At 46.3% G+C, this 20,794-nt stretch overlaps 2 protein-coding genes across 2 annotated transcripts; both read right to left on the bottom strand.

Moving 5' to 3' along the window:
• Nucleotides 1-15,676: 15,676 nt before the first annotated feature.
• On the bottom strand, nucleotides 15,677-19,043 carry LOC118511057 (ribonucleoside-diphosphate reductase large subunit). Its single transcript, XM_036053666.1, has 4 exons — nucleotides 18,848-19,043; nucleotides 18,664-18,752; nucleotides 18,355-18,532; nucleotides 15,677-18,078 (listed from the first exon to the last, which is right to left on the bottom strand). Exons 1-4 carry the CDS (start codon nucleotides 18,885-18,887, stop codon nucleotides 15,803-15,805), a joined length of 2,583 nt encoding a protein of 860 aa, XP_035909559.1. The 5' UTR covers nucleotides 18,888-19,043; the 3' UTR covers nucleotides 15,677-15,802.
• A 158-nt stretch (nucleotides 19,044-19,201) lies between these two features.
• LOC118511060 (radial spoke head 1 homolog) lies at nucleotides 19,202-20,699 on the bottom strand. The gene is made up of 2 exons (XM_036053670.1): nucleotides 20,280-20,699; nucleotides 19,202-20,206 (listed from the first exon to the last, which is right to left on the bottom strand). Exons 1-2 carry the CDS (start codon nucleotides 20,424-20,426, stop codon nucleotides 19,538-19,540), a joined length of 816 nt encoding a protein of 271 aa, XP_035909563.1. The 5' UTR covers nucleotides 20,427-20,699; the 3' UTR covers nucleotides 19,202-19,537.
• Between the last annotated feature and the right edge of the window lie 95 nt (nucleotides 20,700-20,794).

Raw genomic sequence — 20,794 nt, 5'->3', positions numbered from 1 at the left:
GTAACTGTGCGCACAATAACAGAAATCCAACCAAACCCTCGATGCCTTCACACTCTAGCCTCAACTCGGCATTCAAAGGCCATGTGGAGGTAGGGTTTGTCGTTTGCAGAAAGCAAAAGCGGAAGCAGGAAAATAGCACATAAGTTTTGTGTAATTCCAAGCCACGCTCGCGCTGCTGGAAGAAGCAAACAGCGCCGCGAACACCAGCGAGTGAAGCGGAGGTTTTCGTGGTTATTACATTTCCAGTGACGCCTCTCCCAGGGACGAATGGTGGTTGGCCTAACAATGCCATGCTGTTGGGCCGATGCTGCTGCTGCTGCTGCTGCCGCTGCTGCCACCTGTGAGCCTATGCAAATGCAGCGGGAGTTTGCTTGCTTAGCCCAATTGAGAGACCGGCTTCTTCCGTGTTGCACCATTGCACTGTGTGTGCAACTCTATGCCACGATAGCAGGCGAGTGCGCGAGGTGCATTGTACCGTCCCCGGTGGGGTTTAATCGCTCCGTTCCTTTTCTTTCGCTTGCTTTTCCCGTTACGCGAACGTTGGAACGAATCAACTCAAATTCAAATTCTAATCAACCAAACCCCGCGGTTCGATCGGAAGTGCCGTTATTTTTCGATTTCGAGTCCACTCTACCGGTAAACGAGCGATCCTCGTGCCTGCTGGCAGAGGCGTGCGTGCGTACATTTGGCCTGGCAGCCACACCTGCCCCAACACAACTGGGTCTTGTTTGAGCAGTTCAAACGGCCGACTGCGTACGGACGGGCGGGAAAAATAGGGTCTCTCTCCTTACGCTACGCTGCGTCACACTGCGCCGTTGCAATCGTTCTATCCGGCTCTGGTAGGCTGACAGAAGTAGGTCGAACCCGGCCTACCTGAAACATTCTTCGAAAGCTTACATAAACATAAACAAAGCGCGAGATACGTTTGAACTGCTACTGCTAGCGGGAAGGTGTTTTCCACTAACGCGTGATGTCATCCACATAAAGCTTATCGAAAGTCAGCTTTTGATCGACAGTTGCACCTACTCTTTTGCTGGTAGTAGAAAGATATGGTACGTCTCTCGGGAAACAAATCGATGCTAATTTGTGAAAAGGTCAGCCATAAAACGCGTATTTGGGTTCTCTATTAGCAAACGCTTTACGTATGTGGCTTTGAATAACGATCTAATTATTTTTCTAGTTGAAACATTTAATAAACTTGTAGCAGCACTTCCTTCAACTCCGTGTGCATCTCGCTAAAATTTTGCCATATCATGGTTCTCGCAGGGGTGGATCTCAGTATAAGCAAACTAGGAGATGCTTGGGGCTTTTTAGGAGCACCGTTCATATTTACGGAGGCATATCTTTCAACAAGCGAGCTGAGCGGTACGGTCCAGAGAACCTCGATAGCTATGAGGGCTCGAATTCCGAACTTCTAGAGGGACCTCGCCTAATGTCCTATTGACCAACACATTTCCTCTGACTCAGGCCAGTCGGCAAATTCGTTGTGTCAGGGACCGCCAATTTTCTTCCTGCTTGTAGACACTGGGCTCTCAAGACTTTCATTTTACAACGTTTGCAGACGATCATGTTGGCCGCGCTCACCCAGGATGAGGTGCCCATCGAGAAGGAATGTTTTGGAACTGCAATCTCAACAGATCTTGGTCTGCGCTTTCTGGTTTCCTTAACGATTGTTTTTGGCCGTAGGTCCGGTGTTAGTTAATTAGTTCAGCGTGTTAATTGATTTCTTACAAAATCATTCCGTCAGATTACGGAGGTCGAATTTTGTCACCTATTATTATAAATGAATGAGCAGCGAAAACTATTAAACCTGTCTTTTTCAAGGTCACACTTTGTCCTAGCTTTCCCAGCAATAGAATGCACTGAAAAAGGGATTACCACTCTTCATTAGCCACCTGCGAATGCAGATTGCACAATTAAAAGCTTTCTCCGAAGCGTGCAAAAAACGCCCCCTCGAGGTTGGTGGAGAGAGGACCACACTCGACAGCTGCATAAGAACGGACGTAGCAGCAGAAGATTTAACCGTGGTTAACGGTCAACTGATCCAACCCGGCTCGTTGGAGCCAACAAGCAAAGAAACAACAACAACAGTCATACACATCTAGATACTGTCACCTGGGACGTGATTCAGGGCCCAAGATGCAACGCCACTGAGCAAGCAAGGCAACCGAACACGGTGGCGGTGCGCAGGAAGGTTAATTGTCTACAGGCCCGCCGCTCTGGGTAAGTGCGGGGAGGGTGCTCAGCTCACCGCGAGGTAAGTAATGCTACCTTTTACAAAACGGCGAGGGACAAAAACACATTGCGCCGCGGAAGAGGTGGCGTGCGAAAATCGGAGGATGGCAGGAAACGTGACACTTTCAGCCGTGTTGGCTTGAAAAATGACAACCTAGCGCTTTAATACAAGGCCAGCACTGGTGGTGCGCTGCTTGCTGAAGTGTTGTGACTATGTGTCCACAGTTCCACAGTTAGCCTCCCCAACAGCACGGTCCCCCGGTGCCTTACCCCCTGTTCGATGGCAGCACTCCTTAGACACGTACTTAGAAGCGTGATGGTGTTTGTGCTTGCCACGCTTCCCTGCTGCTTCCCTGCCGTTTCGTCCACCACCGTTCGGTCACAGGTGCTGGTGGGATACGCAATGTAGGGTTAGTACTTGTCGAAGCCCGCACGCTTACATGCGTACCTTTCGTCCTAGAGCGGTTTGTAATACTTCGTTGCTGCTCAACCGGCGGACGCTATCTTCATATCTGCAAGCTTTCGAAAAGTGTTCATTTGCTCACACATCACACCGAACAATGTGTTCATTCACGTATGTCTAACGACTTTCCTGTGCCACACAAGAACGCAACCGAACGCGCAACGGAACAGTTCTGTCCTACGCATTCATCCAACGCATTCCCACCCAGCTATCACAAGAGCCGACAAAGGGAGGATCGACTTGTGGAATGGTGGGTTTCCGCTGACTTCAACGGAACTCATCATCTAGCTTTGTATGCGTGTGTGCGTGTGTGTGTGCCTAGTTGACACTGTAGTAAACACCACCGAGCATGTGTGTGAGTGTGTAAATACCGATTTATGACTGAACTTCAATCTCAAGGAAAACCAACCCCAAAACGCAAGGCATAACACGACCGCGCTTTGGCTCGCGATCGTCTCCGGTCGCTATTTGCGATCGCGCAAACGTGTTGACATTGACATCGCGACATACTAATTTTTTGTCCGCCAACAGTAGCGCCAACCGCGACAGCATCAACAGCAGCGCAGCACAGCGCAACTCAAGCTCACATCTGCTGAGTGAAGGCTTTTCGTAGGTCTAACGACGAAAGGCAGGGCAATTTTGGCTTATTTGGGCCGTTTTGAGACCTGGGATGACGTGTCTACTATCGCTTGAGAGTGACGCAGGCTCGAGTGAGCAAGAAAAACCCGTTGCATGCTATGCCTCACGGGAGCGAGAGATCCACTTCACACAGTGCTGATCGTTGGCTAAGCGGTTTTTGAAGAAAAAAAAAACAATTTAGCACCAAGCTGATCGACGAAGGCACAACATGAAAGAAGGTCCATTATTTTACGCACTCGACGAAGGAACTGCTTCAAATTAAGGTAATTGCTGAAGGGCTGCCTTAAGCACGGTTTGTCACGATTAAAGAATAATGATTAATGGCTTCATTAGCGCAATACCGTCCAAAGCTGTGGCATTGATAATAAGCACTCAAACGCAATGCACACCTTTACGTTAGGTTTAACTCCTGTAATGATCACCTCACTTGCATAATATAAACCTTGTAAACCACTGGATGAGTTCTTACAATTCATAACTAATTCTTAGTGGCTCGTTTTCTCCTTGGCTCCTCGGTCTTGGCCTGCCATTTCTGGCTTACTGTGGCTTGATATTACCCTTAGCTGGATAGCACTGGAAGGCGGTCATGATAGGGCCCGATCCCCGATCTCGTCCAATCTTGCATCTTTGAACATTTGAACACCAACTAAACCGACTTTGCCTTAGCCTTGCTTGTTCTTATTTTGTAGCACATGATAAGAAACTAGACTGAATTTCTGAAATTCTAATCAAATCCTACAAACGGGAAAGTTCTAAGTTATGCATGACATTAAAACTTATTTAAATCTGTACCTTTTCCCTGACCCACAGAGCTAGCAGGGTATCGTTAACGCAATTGGCCAACGAAATCTCAATTTGTAATCAAACCACTCTGAAACGCTCGCTCACATACACTGCCACCCTGACTCGAGCGGTCTAAATCCTGCCTGCCTATGCCGATTGCCAAAGTGCCCTTACCGACACCATCGTCCGGTACCATCCAAACCGCGTGCACACAATTCTAAACGAAGTCACCCAGTCAGGAGCGTGGGGCCGTGGGGCGATTCGAACGCCACCGTGACCCACTTATCGACCGTACTGCACCGGCAATTGCCAGCCCTGCTTGCAGCGCAGCCGGTCTGATACGTCTTTCTCCCATTGCAGTGCGATTGCGATCGGTCACCGGGCATCGGGTTTGGTGCGAAAGACTCGCTCGTTGCTGCATTGGTTGCTGCGGCAGACTCTCGAAAACGACTCTCCACAACGGGCGCACACGGCGCTGAGCGCTTTGAAGATCATGCACCGGAGAGTCAAAGCTGACGTTGCGGTTAGTTCGCAAAACTTCCAAATGCCGCCCCGTAAAGGGGCACAGTGCGGCAGTGCGTTGCGATCATACGCTCCGGGTGATGAAATTCGTTTATGGGATTTGGTGTCAGACCGTCGGAGGCGCTTCAGAGTTCGGCGGGAGTCCGTTGCTCCGTGAGCGAGTTCAGCCTAGAACCGGTGTGGTGGCCACATGGTTAACCCGAAAGCAACCCGTCACACTCCTCCGTTCAAGACACCGAGCCATCCGTTTCGGCCGAAAGTCAGTCCCCGAGTCGGCGTGGTCGGGTGGGGTGGAAAGAGAATTGCTATCGAAAACTTGTTCCGATCCTATGTCCATGCTACCGGCACCCCGTCTGCGCCCTGCCTACGTCCCGCACCACAGACCCGGTTGCATCTAGGTGGAATCTAGTGTCTGGTGGCGCGATTCGAGAGGAAACCGATTGCCAATTTTACACCAAGACACCGTTTCACTTTGGTGGTGCTGCGCTTGCACAAGTCCGTCCGTATGGTTGAGAATTTGTGTCACGTTCTACTAAGCGATCGGCCAGTACTGGAAGCTTGTCCGGCCCGGTTTTGTCGGTACATGCAAGATCATTGATGTTTATCGACCCGGTGGGCCTCACAGTCACAGTCACATGTGCCTTGTGTAAGGTTGGGCGCGTTGCGTCGTACATCAGCTTCTTGATTGATCTTTAAACGCAGCGTGGGTTTTTTATGCCTTTTTGTTTTTGGCTTGCTCAACTGCCTCACTGCAACATAACGATCGTGTCTAGCTTACACGAAACCGAACGCAATGTGGCTCCATTCTAATCAGACGTAATTAGTGTTGCTTTTGTGCAGTACGATACGATAATATATTGAACCCTGGGATGGGAAATTGCTGGGAAAATTGGATCGATCGAAAAAGAATGAATTTTCCACCAAACATCGCCCCTCATATTTCGTACTCGCCCGACCCGATCCGGTCAATCGCACATTGCATCGTAATTGGTAAAGACCCACCGAAGCTAATTAGCACGAGGCGAAACGGATTATGTATCACACAAACAACGGAACCGGAGAGTTGGTAGTATCGTATCAAATCTGCATTCAAATCAATTCAGCAGCCACCAATCGGATGCTTACCGTCCTTGGCTGTGACATTCATTCCTAGTATCGTTTGACACGTGGTTCCGCCAACGATTGTACCGGAAGCAGCATCAAAATGACTATTTACAATATTCATTCCTTTCCGATCAAATTGCCGCAAAGAGTTCGATAAGATTGCACACAATAATTAGGTTCATCTGTCAAAGGATGAAGCCGGATGCCGGAGTGGCATACAGAGGGAAGATATGTTTGCCACCACAACTGTATTTTTAACGGCAACGACAAACATCCACAGCAAAGGTTATTTATTGTCACCGGCCTCTGTTAAAACAAGTTTTCTGCTCTTCTGCAAACGTTTCCTCAACGTGCTCAGCCACAAATCCACCTCAAACAAGCTTCCGCTTTCGGTGCGCAGCAGAGAACCAACGTTATCGGCGACCTCATTTGAGGTTGAGATGCCGGCTGGCTGGTTTCCCATTTTGCATCTTAACATTCTTCTAATTTTAAAACTACACTACAGCATTTATCCACTAGAATGACCATCATTGGATAGCATTGAACTATTTTCCATCAGTGACATCCATCAGAACGAAATGGTCAGCTTCCTCAGCTTAGGCCCTAGCAGCAGGCATTCGTAATAATCCGAGCAATACCCGTCATGTCACTGATCCCCGATGGGCGATGTTTGCTGAATCATCGCGCTTCGAGTGCGCGGAGAATTCATTAACCCTCCTGCCTGCTCTGGTTGTCTGGCTCGAGCGATGCGCTAAGATGCGAACCGCGGGATGTGATACCACAGCGGAGGGACAACCGGGTTGCAACCTATAAGTGTGCTGGAGCATCTTTGGAACCTGGGAGGAGAGTTTAAAGCGTATGTTTGCATTACGTACTCGGAAATGGGACGTTTGATGAATGCGTTGCAGTGCCGCTAATAGAAGCTGCACCGTATCAAAGGAGCTGATTACGCGGGCTGAAAATAATGTGCCACCCGAGCATGTAGCGCGCACCCGTCCGCCTTATCAGTGCAGTTTTCCGCGCTCATTGAAGATTAATAAACATTTTGTTGCATGCATTGTTTCGCAGGGTGAGCATATTCTCGGAATGGTGCGTTATTTGTATTTAGCATTGTATAATACAGACATTTTTGTTCAAAAATATTAATTGAGTAACTAAGCTTGATTTTTGCAAGTGAGAGAACATTCGTTGTTTATACAAACTTAGGTCATAAATACTCAACAAGTTCGGGTTTAAGTGCTTTGTGACTTTATTAGTCAGATATTTATAGCCATATCAAACAAGATGCCACAAATATTGGTCTCCAAAAATACGACATCGAGCCGTAATACTCAAGAATAAATAAATATTGATCTCAATATTATATCGGATTTACTTCTCGCGAATGGCGGCAGGAGCATGTGCAAGAATTGCAAGATCAACCTTTTGCGCAAATTCCCATTGGCACACTGGACCTGGTGCTTTGGTTTATGGCTGATGGTGCGTTGCAGGAAGGCGTACCGGGTAAAGTGGTAGAACGGGTTCCTAGTACAAAGGCGAGCGAGCAGCAACACCGTTAGCAAATTCTAGCCCTGCTCTGCTGACATAGACCACCCAATTATGAGTGTGACGCACTTTGACGGGCCTATCAATTAAGCTGCTACTGATACTAGCACCTTAAAAACATATCTCACATCTAGAGCGCAGAGCCCGATTTAAACACAAGTCTGAAAATACACGGTAGCCTGTTGGCACCTCAGTACCTCACAGCGAACAATTCAGCAACCGATCGGTCGATGATGCAATCAACATCCGAGAGCATATTTTGGGGACGAAACGTGAACATAAACGAAAGCGAAAATTGGGATATCACGGGTCGGTCAGCCCCGAATCTTCAACCGCACATGACCGCCACTGCAGACGGTTGTCGTCGTCGTCGTCGTCGTCGGTGACAGTACACATCGCAATTGCACCAGCAGCAGCTCGGCAGGGTCGCAAAAGTGAAAGGTAGTAAAGATCGTACATCCTCCGTGGAGTGCGACGCGGTACGACGAGCGGGCTGTGTGAACAGGGCGGACCGTAATTTGGGTCGCTACGGTCACTTATGGCCAGTAGGGCAAACAAACTCACTCTCACACACACACACATATCGTACACGCGTACACGCGTTAAACTGCAAAATGTCCGCTAAAATTTGCAAAGGACGCACGTACTGCAAGCAGCAGCTTGCCGGTAGGTCAACGGTAATAGCGATCCCTTTAGGGACCAATTTAACGGGCGATAGTGTAACGAGGCGAACGGTGAGCGAAGTGCGAAGATATCCGACAGGTTCACACCGTTGACAGTGCAGTGATGTCATCGTCGTTATCGCGTTTGTCTATCAGCTCCGGGCTGAACGAAGGAGTTGATTGAATTTAAATAATCCATAGTGTACAGACAATAGAGCGAAAATTAAAGGATTTCGTGCAGCTGAATAGCCTTGGATTGCTGGAAATACTGGTAAGAACTCTGAATGACGGCTCAATTTAATACAAAGCATTCTGCATTTTTTTCTTGAGAGTCTCTCCTCTTTAAGCAATCGTTTAAAGTTATTTTACAAGCAGTGATTTTTTGCCTAATGCAATAGAAAATAATTATTAGATTAAAAATATGCAAAAACACAGGGAATATACATCCAATCGATCATCGTGAAGCACATGAATGTTTTTACGCACTGTCAAAGTGCCATCGCATACCCTCATTGCTTAGTGGATTCAAGGTTTTAAGCGGTCAATCGGTTGTTGTTAAGACGCTAACTGTTTTCATAAACTACTTGTCTGGCATCGAATACCAGCAATCCTTTAGTGCCAGTACCAATAAGGGCTGTTCAGGAATGGTAAGGTTGAAGCTAAGCTGAAAAGCGGCATACCCTGCGTACAGGGGAGGCGATCTGGATGCAATTTGAACCCCGGTCGATCAAATCCCACCAAATCAATCTCTTTTTTTTACATGTGTGCCATTTCACGATAACTTTCAGGCACTTTACGAATATCAATGACCGAGGATTGTGTAAACCCTGTAAACAGACTTCGTGTAATTCTAGTCTTGTCAAAGTATAGGTACATTAAGCATTCCAGCCGGACCGTTCTTAATTAATTAAACGAAATCTGGTACATGATTTTCATCCATCACCTCATTTTTTTGCATTACTGTGAAAAGAATACAGGCATGTCGAAAAATAGTTGGACAAAAATACTTTAGAAACCGTGGAGCGCAAATGAAGATAAATGGAAAACCTCGGGAAGCGACCGAAAATATGTGGGAAGTTTTTCCATTCGCCTCCAAATACTGTAAATTATAATACGTGTTCGATTGGGAGACACTAAAAATTTATGGATTTCCTTTCACTTCATGCTACCCGGTTGGCTGACTGGCTGGCTGGCTGGCTGATGGCTTGCTTAACGATGAGCGACGAGTTTGGTTGCCATGGTTTTTTTGTCCTCTTGCATTCGCGCTCTCGTAATGTCAAGGTTTCGACGGGTTTTTGTCCAAACTTCACGAACGCATCCCAAATATTTCGAATCCACTTCTAGCGAACGGACGGACGGACGCTGATACGATTGTTTTGTTTTTTTTTTTAACTCTGCCAATAATGAATGCAGAATCAGCTGCAAGCCGTTATGATGTCCTTAGAGTTTCGTTTTCATCTCTTGGCTTTTATATTGATGAAATATCGGCACCACATACAGTCTAGCAAACTTATAAGAGTGAAGGATTATTCCTTTTATGGGTAAATAAAGCAGGATAGATCATCACCTATCATCACGATCGATTTTTCTTATTTATGCTGTCCAGCATTCAGCCTATGGGTACACATATACCAAGAAAAGTAAGGAGTAAAGGACGATAGAAACCCATAACGGACAAATACGGGATCCGAGGGCGGCTTCATGCGGCATCTATGTGGAATGTTTCATTACACCAAATTGACACATTCTCCAAATTCTCAAGAACGTCCTACACAACCAACGAAGCGTACAACGAAGCGAGCTGCAGAAAAAAAAACACATTTTATATGGACCACTCCCGTTGCCATGCTTCAATATGCAAGCGCTAATAATAGCTCAGTAAAGCTTGGCGAAAGAATTTTTCAGTCATAGCTAACATTAGCCGCATGTGACATAATGAGAGCTTCAAGTGCAAATAAGCTTCACACTAAGCTGACTAGTCTCATCACTCATCACTGGTCGATCCAGTAAAAACGAGATTACTAACCCCTCCAAAATCCCACGCTAAGGTCAAACCGAACTCCATCAAATCAGCAGCAGCAGAATAAAGAGGAAAAGTAGAATCAAAACGGCCCATTAATTGCTCGCTCGCAAGTACTTTGCGACATTCGGTGCTTTCTTATCGCTTCGTAACGTCACAATATTTCTGCCTGTCCATTCACCTTACATTATCAGATGAGTCACTCACTTCACAGCATCAGTTGCGTACAGTTGGTACAGTTGTCGCTGCCCGCAGCCAACATCATTTCCTCAGCCTCCTCCGCACAACCTTAGAAAGTGGGTGGGTTCAGTGCTGTGGGAGTTGTTGCCTCGAGCCGCCTCGATGTAACGTTCTGGACACGTTCGTTCATTTTCCCATCCGAAGCGCCCAATATCGTAGCTATGAGGCCCGGGACCCCGCGAAAGAAAGCTCGTCCCGTCTAGGCGGATCACTTTCACTTCACGAACGTGACATTTTGGGGTTACATTATTAGCAAAACTGCCTGCCTTTCAGCCTTTGCTTTGGCGCACGGAACTTCAACAACAGAAAAGCATCACAAAAATACACAAACGAACCGTCATGATTTACTTTGGCCGTAGTGTGGCTAGACGAAGCTTTCTACTTGGTCGTTGCATTAGCACGTTTATGCTGGATTGCTTCTCCTCCTGTTGTTCACTTCCTCCACCTGCACCGCCGTTCGATGCATCCAACCGCTGCCGGAACTAAGTTTTGCGCTAATTTACAGACTAGCTCGAACGCGGCTTTCCAAACGATAGCTGGCACGAATGGAAATGGGTTTATTGATGCTGGAAGCTGCATTTTAGTTTAAAATGCTAACACTAGCAAAATTTGGCTGCATACGATGAGCAGCAATTGGGAGCAAGTGCGCTTATTTACTTTTTTTGGTCATTTTTAGTGTGTCCTTGAAAAAATAAATGCAAAGACACTTAATTTAAATCATGTTAAAAAATTTGGTAATTTTTTGTGCTATGGGCAAGGGTGCTACCCGTATTGTGCAGGACAGCGAACTAGATCAAATCAAAGATCTTCGTAAAAAAGAAGACCGTTGTAAAAAAATCTGATCAGGCACTTCACTAGTATATGTAAGAGGTTAATGCGGTTTACCGACCAATGCCTTGTTCTTGCTGTGCGCTAAAACAAGGTTTGATAACGGATAGAACTTAGCTTCAAACTGGCAATAGGAGTGGAAGAGAAGAGAGAAGAATTGTGGGATTCGATTCCTGGTCGGATTTATCCAGACACGATTTCCAAACTCAAAAGTTAGATTTCGAGATACTGACCAACAATGAAGCGGCACGGGTCTTTACACGGCAGGACAGGGGTTCAAATCCCACCCTTACCGCTTCCCCGTACTATCCAGTTAAAATTAAAACCAACGTTTACGTTTTTCATAGCTCAACTCTCAATAAAACTAGCTTAGAGTGTAGCACTCTAGCCCCGAACGGTGGTGGCACTTTTGACCTAAAATTAATTTTATTTAAAAAATAAAAAATAAATCCGCAAAAATCCAAATCGTACTTTGGATGACAGAGTGACCTCACGACCAATCGATACTTTTTTGTATCAGCTGTGCCCTGAAACACATACTATTTAGATTTTTTCGTTTCTATGTGTTGGGGAAGCTTATTCGAATGGACTGAAATATTGTAAAAGTACACCTAGCATTGCTGCTCACCATAAAAAAGATGGCTCACTTGTCCCAATTTTCAGTTCATCTACCAGAAGCATAAGAAATAATACTTAAAAAATAAAATAATCTGGAGATGTAGGCAACCCCGATTGAGTTACACTAAATGGGATGAGATTCCTCAAATATGCAACTCTTCTGTTTGTATTTATATTGTACGGAAATTGGTGAAAAGTTTTAACCGAAATCAAATAACCCTCAGCGTTACACCTGGCCATTGGAAGGGCCATAAGATTCAACCAGGACGACACGTTTGCGACCACCAAACATCCACTTATCCACATCGTCGCAGCACGTCAGCTCGGCCAAACAAAACCCCCAGAATGAGGCCACTAGTTCAAGTGCATTTCATGTAAGCTCTCTGTCGATTGGGAAGTAACAAGAAGCATTTCAAACGATCGCGATACGATACGCTAGAAGGACGTGGCGGCGAAGGCGGAAGTACGTTCGTTAAAGCAAAAACATAAGCCAAGCAAACTATCGATTTGTTTGCATAATAAAAGTTTCACCGAGCGAGTCGGGAACGTTGGCAGAGCCGGTGCGGTGCGTCGGTGTACGGCGCGTTATGGAAAAGTTGTTATATGTTTGCACTAAGCTGTTTGCCAAAATACTGTGCTACCGAAAATGTATTTAATTGTGGCTTAGTCATAGACAAAAAATACGACTCTTAATAGTACACAGCCAGGCGCTCTTGAGTGGCTTTCTAAGTCAACTGCTTCAACGGATTAGGGTAGAAAAAGAGAAGGGAGCCAAACTGCAACTAATTTGCAGTCAAAATTGAAACAAATTCAACTCATGCATCATTCATGCCGTCAGTACAGACACCGAATTAGTCGCGGCGGCACCCGGCACAACTTTGATCGTCCCCGGGATCGCCGATCCAGAATCTAACACAAGGAGGGAATGATCACCAAGGCAGGGAAGCCTTGACCTTCCCGGCGCGTTGGAACCCATTATTCCAATAGGACAAACGCCCATTTACATACGCAACGCGATTGCCCTTGGATCGCCCAGGCCAGCTTTCTGTCATTAAGACCTCGCACGCGTTTTTACGGTCGTGTTCGGCAACGTGAACCCTCACCGAGCGCCTTCGAAGCTTTTTTTTTTTTGTTGACTAAACTATTCATCGTAGGACGAAGCCTAACCAAGCAAGGATTACGAGAGGATGGACACTACTACTACTACTAGCATTAGTAGCAACTCAAACATTAATAGTGGAGCATAAAATCATTGCTGCCGGGGCAGCAGCCAGGCCAACAGCACGAGTGGAACAAAATAAAGAAACAAAACCACCACCCGTGGCCCATGGCCCCCCTGAAAGAGAGAGAGAGAGAGAGAGAGAGAGAGAGAGAGAGAAGGGTGTGCAGAGAGAAAGAAAGTGGGACAAACTTCTCCAATCTCCGGCTTCCTCAGCCGCAACTGTCTAGCCGGGGCATGGCAATTCTGCAGTCGGAGCAAAAACGCAAAAGCAGGCCACCCATCCATCGCCAGAGCCGCCTGTGTGCAAGCGAAATGAAAGTGTACTTTCAGGACTCCCGCGCGTGGGGGCTTGTACCGATTCGTAGTGGGCGCCGTGGCTCATCGCCACCTCCCCCACCCAGTTACCCACACCCACAACCCACTCCTACTGCCGCCCACAAATAATAATGCCGGTATGCTCTTTTCCTTGGGGCTTGCTTTGTTGTGCTCACTCTCCCAATTTCTCTTTCCGTCGTGGAGGGATTCCTGAGCGAAGGAGATGCTGGCGCTGTTATCATTAAATCTAACAAGCGCGTAGCTCGTAGGGTCGAAACCGAGCGTGTCAATATGTGAACTATTGGGATTGAACTGCATTTTGAGCACTCATTCGCCTAGCCCTTACCTCTAATCCTGTGCCTCCGTGGCGCACTTGCTCGTGTCCATTTGCTTGCGGGACAGTCATCCGTCTTATCGTCGTATGTTCCTGGGTTTGCTTATAACTCAGCTAAAATAATTGAATTATTGTCGATTCTCGCTGTCACTACGCTAGCGCCAGCGTAAAAGTTGGTACACTTTCCGAAAGTTAGACTCGACGAACGCACTTTTACGCACTAGGACGGCACTGTGTCAACATTCCGATCCCACTGAACAGCCCCACAAAAGGTGCGATAACTTCCGCACAAATTATCTTACAGCAAACTCTATGCTCCACCGACCAACCGACCGAATCACTACTCAATCACACACAGAAACAGCCCCACACCGCACACCCAGCCGAGAGTTTTTCACTTTCCGCACGCAATCCGCACCACCAGGGTCCAGCAGGATGGATGCTCGGTGGGACCTTTTCCGACCACGACCGAGTTTGCACTTCCCAGCACACTGCTTGTTGGTAAAATTTTCCGTCCGTCAGTCAGATCACGATCGTAAAACAGCTCCCCCTGCCCGGGTAAAGCAATCGGGAAACAATATGCTCGAAAAACCGCTCGACGACGCTCACCACAGCAGCAGCAGCAGCAGCAGCAAACGGGACGGGCCACTTTGCTCAAACGAACTAAAAACGCCGGCGAACATCAGCATAGGCCAACTGAAAAAGCCACGAGCTGCACCACGAACCTTCAGCGCTGGTCCGGCGGTTTGCCGGAGAAGCTTATGCTCCACTCGTTCAGCATTCGGTGGGAGACTCCACGCTTTCGCGTCTATTGCGAACCGATTGGCAGCTGGCTTCGGAACCAATTCCGAGCATGTGATACGTTCGAAAGCCTTGTTTTGAATACGTTTCAATCGTTCGAACAATTGTGGTAGAAACGTACACTTTTTGACAGAAAAAATGGGGACAAAATTGTCTTGTAACAACGATTTTATGCTTTCTTCAAGCACGAGCTACTAACAGTTTGTCGATTGAAAATCCACGTCCAACACGCCGGAATAACCACATTCTATGTACGCCCGGAACAGAAGTAAAGAGAGGCGTAGCGTGAGAGCGAGAGCGAAATCATCATAAGGCTCTCTCTCTTTTAGCGAACAGCTGGCAATCTTGTGGTGTGTACGTGTGTGTATGTACACATCATGTTTGAAAGATATATGCTTTTTTATGTTCCATCTGCCAGCAGCCCACAGTGCCCATCGTTTGCTGTGAGCTTTGAAGCTCTCCTTAGCCTAGCTTCAGCACGGTACTGTGCAAAGGTGTCGAACCCGGTAGGCGTAAAGGAGACTTCAACTTGATCGGTCTCAGCTGTGTATGGAACTGTAATTTTACATTTCTAAGCGTAATACAAGCTAATTCTAAAAGCTCTTAAGCCTTTTAACGTGTTGAATATCATTATTTTTATAATGATCCTGAGATGACGGCGTAAGGCCGTATTTTAACTTGATAAACATATGAAAAGCAGATTCATAGGATGATTTTTAAAATTATTAACAGTAGAACGAAACGAAACAAAATAACCAAAAACATTAAATGAAAACTTATTATCAAACTACTCTGGAAACTAAGTTCAAAGAAAATAAAAAAAAACAAACAAATCAAAGAAGACATAGAATCAAATAATAATTGTTCAAGGGTAATTTTATATTATAATACTTACAGTGTCAGGATATTTAAAGAAGACAGCGCGTTCAAACTTAAGCGATTCGCGAATCCGAATATGCGAACAGAAGCAATTGATGTGAAATCCGAGGTACAATTACCCAAGCCATCACATTCCTCCTTGTCCCTGACAAAATTGATAACAGCGATAATACAGTTTTATACTATCAGGATCGAGCGTTCACTAGAGCATCAAGTTTTGCATACAGCATTGGAAAAGTATTTCAAAGCAAATGACTTCAGAAGTCGAAAGCCTGCAATGAGACATTCAAATGTCCTCGTATACATTCGTTAACGATTCGATTGGTTCTCATTCTTTCATATCTGATTTAAAAACTACAAACGTTTAAGAGATAAAAACTTTATTCTAGATATCTATTAAATAAGGCCAGCTGAAAACAGTTTCTGCGATTCGTGGTTCAAGTCAAACTACTGATCGCCGGGAAGATGTTTTGCAGAAATATATATATAAACGATTGATCGATGTTTTATTCAAAACCTTCTAAATAAACTTTAGCTAACTGAATAGATGTAGTGAAAATGTAAAATGAATGAGAAAAGTTCCGCGATCGCTCTACGATCCGCACATCATGCACTCATCTTTGTTTTCCAGCGAGCATACCATCTCAGCCATACGTCGATTTCTTTCCGCAAATGAGCCGTTCATTTGTGATTGTTCCTGCTGCTGCTGCTGCTGCTGCTGGGACTGCTGCTGCTGTAGCTGCTGCTCAAGCAAACTGTGCTCATTACGCGTAGGTGTGCTGGTACTTCCGTTCAGCATAGAATATCGCGTCTGCCCATTCCGTGGCGGCGTACCTCCAACCCCGTTCGACATGCGACTGACGTTGGTCTCGTTGGCGTTTTGCAGCTTCGTTTTGTCCACCGTAAACTGGATCGCATTTACGGCCGGTTTTGTTCGTAGATAGTACATGCCCGTTTTCAGTCCCATTTTCCAGCCGTAAAAGTGGATCGATGTCAGCTTGCCATAGTTCGGTTCGGCCACGTGTATGTTGAACGATTGCGACTGATCGATAAACGCACCCCGGTCTGCAGCCATCTTAATGCACGTTTTAACCGAAATCTCCCACACCGTTTTGTACAGATCGCGTATTTCCTTCGGTATCGATTCGATGCTTTGAATCGATCCGTTGTTGGACAGAATTTGGTTCTTCATGTCTAGATCCCACAGACCCATCGCTGTCAGATCTTGCAGCAGATGGTGGTTCACCACCTGAAACTCGCCGGAAAGTACACGCCGATTGTAAACGTTGGACGTGTACGGTTCGAAGGACTCGTTGTTACCCAAGATTTGTGCCGTCGAAGCGGTAGGCATCGGTGCCAACAGCAGCGAATTGCGGATGCCGTGCTTTGCAATTTTTTCCTTCAACTCGGCCCAATTCCAAAGATCCGACGGTTCCTTCTTCCACATTTCGTACTGCAGGATGCCTTTGCTTACCGGACTTCCTTCGTACGTTTCGTACGGTCCGTCGCGGGCAGCCAACTCACAGCTCGCTTCCAATGCTCCGTAGTAGATTGTTTCAAAAATTTGTTGGTTCAGCTTTTGAGCCTCCTCGCTTTCGTACGGATAGCGCATCAAAATGAACGCATCGGCCATGCCCTGAACACCGATACCGATCGGCCTGTGGCGCATGTTGGAGCGCTTCGCCTCCGGTACTGGATAGTAGTTTATATCGATAATTTTGTTCAGATTGCGCGTCACAATCTTCGCGACATCCTTCAGCTTGGCAAAGTCGTACGTTTTGTCCGGTTTCACAAACATGTTCAGCGCGATCGAGGCCAAATTGCACACCGCTATTTCATCCTTCGACGAGTACTCCACTATCTCGGTACACAGATTGGAACACTTTATGGTGCCGATGTTCTGCTGATTGCTCTTGCGGTTGCACGCATCCTTGTACAACATGTAGGGAACGCCTGTTTCCACCTGCGATTCGATGATGGCAAACCACAGGTCCTGTGCCTTCACCTGGCGTATAAATCGACCCTCCTGCTCGTACCCAGTGTACAGCTTCTCGAACTCTTCGCCCCAAGTGTCAGCCAATCCGGGGCAGTCGTGTGGGCACATCAGGCTCCACATTTCGTTCGCCTCCACACGCTGCATGAACAGATCCGGGATCCACAGGGCGTAGAACATGTCGCGGGCACGCACCTCCTCCTTGCCGGTGTTTTTCTTCAGATCCAGAAACTCGAATATATCCCCGTGCCACGGTTCGAGGTAGATGGCAAAGGCGCCGGGCCGCTTGTTGCCACCCTGATCCACGTACCGGGCCGTGTTGTTGTAAACGCGCAGCATCGGCACCAACCCGTTCGAAATCCCATTCGTGCCGGAGATGTACGTTCCTTTGGCGCGAATGCAGTGCACGTTCAGCCCGATACCGCCAGCCGATTTGGAAATCAGTGCACACTGCTTCAGCGTATCGTAAATACCCTCAATACTGTCGTCCGACATGGTAAGCAGAAAGCAAGACGAAAGCTGCGGACGCTGCGTAGCGGCCGCAAACATGGTCGGTGAGGCATGGGTAAAGTAGCGCTCGGAAAGCAGATTGTACGTCTCGATGGCAGCATCAATGTCTTCACCGTGAATACCGATGGCAACGCGCATCAGCATGTGTTGCGGTCGCTCCACAATCTTACCCTTGATCTTCAGCAAATAGGAACGTTCCAGTGTTTTGAAGCCGAAATAGTTGTACCCGAAATCACGATCGTAAATGATGGCCGAGTTCAGCCGGTCCGCATTATCCATAATCACCTTGTAGTGAAAGTCCGAAATCATGGGCGATTTCGTTTTCAGGAACTCGTTCTCCATCATGTACAGATCGTGCATAACCTCTGCAGAAAAAAAGATAAATGAAAAAAAAGAACATGTTGAAATGAAGAACCGCCCGGACACTTGAAATAACGAACGAAACGTGCAGTACAGGAATATTCATGTAATGTTTCACCCTTCACCGCATTCGGTTCGACATCTGGTCATACGTCATGACGCGTGCAACGGCGCTACATGAATATTCTTGAAATCTGTTTGCTCACACGCGTAGCATAATTATAATGCAGCTGTGTGCAGCCTGGCCTAGAACGATTGGAGGATAGCCAACAGGTACTCACCAGAGAATTGCTTCTTTGTTTCTTTATGCAGGTTGGAAACGGCTAGCCGAGCCGCCAGGATCGCATAATCGGCATGATCAGTCGTCAGGGTTGCAGCTGTTTCGGCAGCCAAATTGTCGAGTTCCTGTGTCGTTACACCTGAGTAGAGCCCGTTGATGACCCTCAGTGTTATGGCAACCTGCACCGCAAGGTAACAGCATTATGAACCGGAAGAATGAAATAAAAATTATTATTCCACCCCAACGGAAACTTCTCCGTGGACGGTAGCTGCATGCCGGCGGAACCATCCGCCGGTTCGCCCGTACTTACCGGATCAACGAAATCCATGTTCAGCCCATAGCAAAGCTTCTGAATTCTCGAAGTGATTTTATCCAGATGCACTTCCTCCTTACGGCCATCTTTGTTGCGAAATTAGAAGCATGGTTACAATCCCCATCACGGGTATGTTCGCACTCTACCGATTGATGTGCGTTAGCCCAATCGCGTTTCTTACCTCGCTTGAAGACATACATCTTGTTCGGTTTCAGAACCATCCTGAAGGCAGCCGATTGGACACAAAGTAAAGTACAAGATAAATAACACTACACAGTTAAACAGTTGTAAAACCAGCACAAAAGTTGCGTCCGTTCAGCGACACGCAAGTGAAAACAATGAACGAAGCGGCTCTTTTGGCGCACTTTTCTACTGACACCTTCAACACACCGTCGGCGATTGACAGGCGCACACAGTGAACCAAGGTAACTACAACCCGAGCTTGTTTGACAGTTCAGCTCGTACAGTGCGTACCAAAAAATGCAACATTTAGTCCAGCAGTAATTTATAACACCACAGTATGTAGGACAATGCAGGGATTGTCCCGACGAAATTGTATTTTAGTTAAATAAGTGCGCTTTAAGCAGGATTTATGTTAAATCTGAATCGTAGCCTGTATGCCAAACTTCCAAAAACATATTTTTTCTATATTTTTATTGCGTTTTATTTGTGCCGAGCAAGAAGTTAACGTGTTCAAGTAAAATTTTATATTGAATTCTGCTTTCATAAAGTCTCATTCCGTTCCAAAGCAGTACTCAGAAATTCTGCAATTGAGTTTTAGCAAGAAGACTTCATATCAACGATATGCTCCAGAGAGCTAACATTAAAGCGTTCCTGGGGCTCAAATATTTAGTTTCAAAATTGTTCACTATTACACAGTATCCTCCAGAATTGATTCATCCGAACTGTCGCATTCCTGGCACTCCATCATGGGAATTGGAACCGGAAGCGGTTCCAATGGAAGGCGAGCGAAGTTGTATCGATCGATTTCACTTGGTGTCCACGCGTACTCGTCAAATGAACCACATTTGATTATTCCCCGTAGCAAGTATCTCGATGCGATATTAAACACACTCTCGTGAGCATCGGACAGCTCGGTACCGTTCCATATTCCATGATACCGAACGCTTCCAAACAGTATCTCCACCGGTCCAGCCAATTGTCCCTCGTTCCACGATCCACGCAAACGAAGCCCATTTTGAGCAAATGCATACACTCCAAGGCCATGCTTTTTATCCAAACACCAGTTTCCTTCATAAACATCCTTGTTTGCGTACGAATATACACCGTACCCATGCCGGACTCCTCTCATCCAATCGCCATCGTAGGTGGAACAGTCGGGATACGTCTGAACACCACGTCCCTCGCGAAGACCTTTGCGGAATGCGCCTGAATAGCGATGGCCCGATCGTTGCCTCAAAGTACCTTGCCCGGCGAATACACCCTTCCTGAACGATCCTTCATAATGATCACCGTTCGTAAATTTAGCTTTACCATTGCCATACGGTTCGTTCTTCCTATTTCTTGATCCTTCATAACGCTGAATTGAAATAGGCACAACAAATATTTGTGACAAAATACAAAATCCATGAACAAATGGAATTCATACTTACCTTTAATTTTTTTTCGCATGTATCCACTTCATTTTCGGTTTGTGCAATTATGTTTTCATCACTGTTTTCTGATGATAATGGCTTTTCTGGGACAAGTTCCTGAGAACCTGTGGGTCCTTCAAAAACTCCACAATCTTGCTCAGACATGATCAAGTCTGTGTATAGCGATACCAGCGATGTAAGTGCAACTAGGTATGCAGCCGGTAACTAACTAGATGGCGAGCAACCAAACACAAGGCATCCTTGCTAGAAATCTCAAAAAAATGTATCTACTTTGTGCGGTTTTTTAGAAATGCCAGGCCGAGACCACCTTCTGAGATTGTATAATGCCAGAGAAAAGTCTAAAGATTGGCCGTTTTGAGAAAACTATTTTGCAACCAAAACGATTAGTTTAACATCAATTCATTGGTTAGTTGTTGATTGTTGCTATATAATAGTTCAAATTTGGAACAACCTCAAAGTTACTAGTGATTAGCTGTAAAAAGAGTCAATTCAACAGTATGTACAACCGGCCA

Source organism: Anopheles stephensi, chromosome 3 (genome assembly GCF_013141755.1).
Source record: "Anopheles stephensi strain Indian chromosome 3, UCI_ANSTEP_V1.0, whole genome shotgun sequence".
Taxonomy (NCBI): Eukaryota; Metazoa; Arthropoda; class Insecta; order Diptera; family Culicidae; genus Anopheles; species Anopheles stephensi.
Note: the sequence above shows the minus strand (reverse complement) of the source record. Positions and strands in the feature narration are given on the sequence as shown.

What these genes read in the sequence shown, in the direction of transcription:
- LOC118511060 (XM_036053670.1), bottom strand. Translation starts at nt 20,426, where the DNA reads ATGTCTGAGCAAGATTGTGGAGTTTTTGAAGGACCCACAGGTTCTCAG. An exon ending in CATGCGAAAAAAAATTAAAG is followed by an intron (nt 20,207 to 20,279) that starts GTAAGTATGAAT and finishes ATTTCAATTCAG; the next exon opens with CGTTATGAAGGATCAAGAAA.
- LOC118511057 (XM_036053666.1), bottom strand. Translation starts at nt 18,887, where the DNA reads ATGGTTCTGAAACCGAACAAGATGTATGTCTTCAAGCGAG. An exon ending in ACATGGATTTCGTTGATCCG is followed by an intron (nt 18,533 to 18,663) that starts GTAAGTACGGGC and finishes CTTGCGGTGCAG; the next exon opens with GTTGCCATAACACTGAGGGT. An exon ending in AACAAAGAAGCAATTCTCTG is followed by an intron (nt 18,079 to 18,354) that starts GTGAGTACCTGT and finishes TTTTTTCTGCAG; the next exon opens with AGGTTATGCACGATCTGTAC.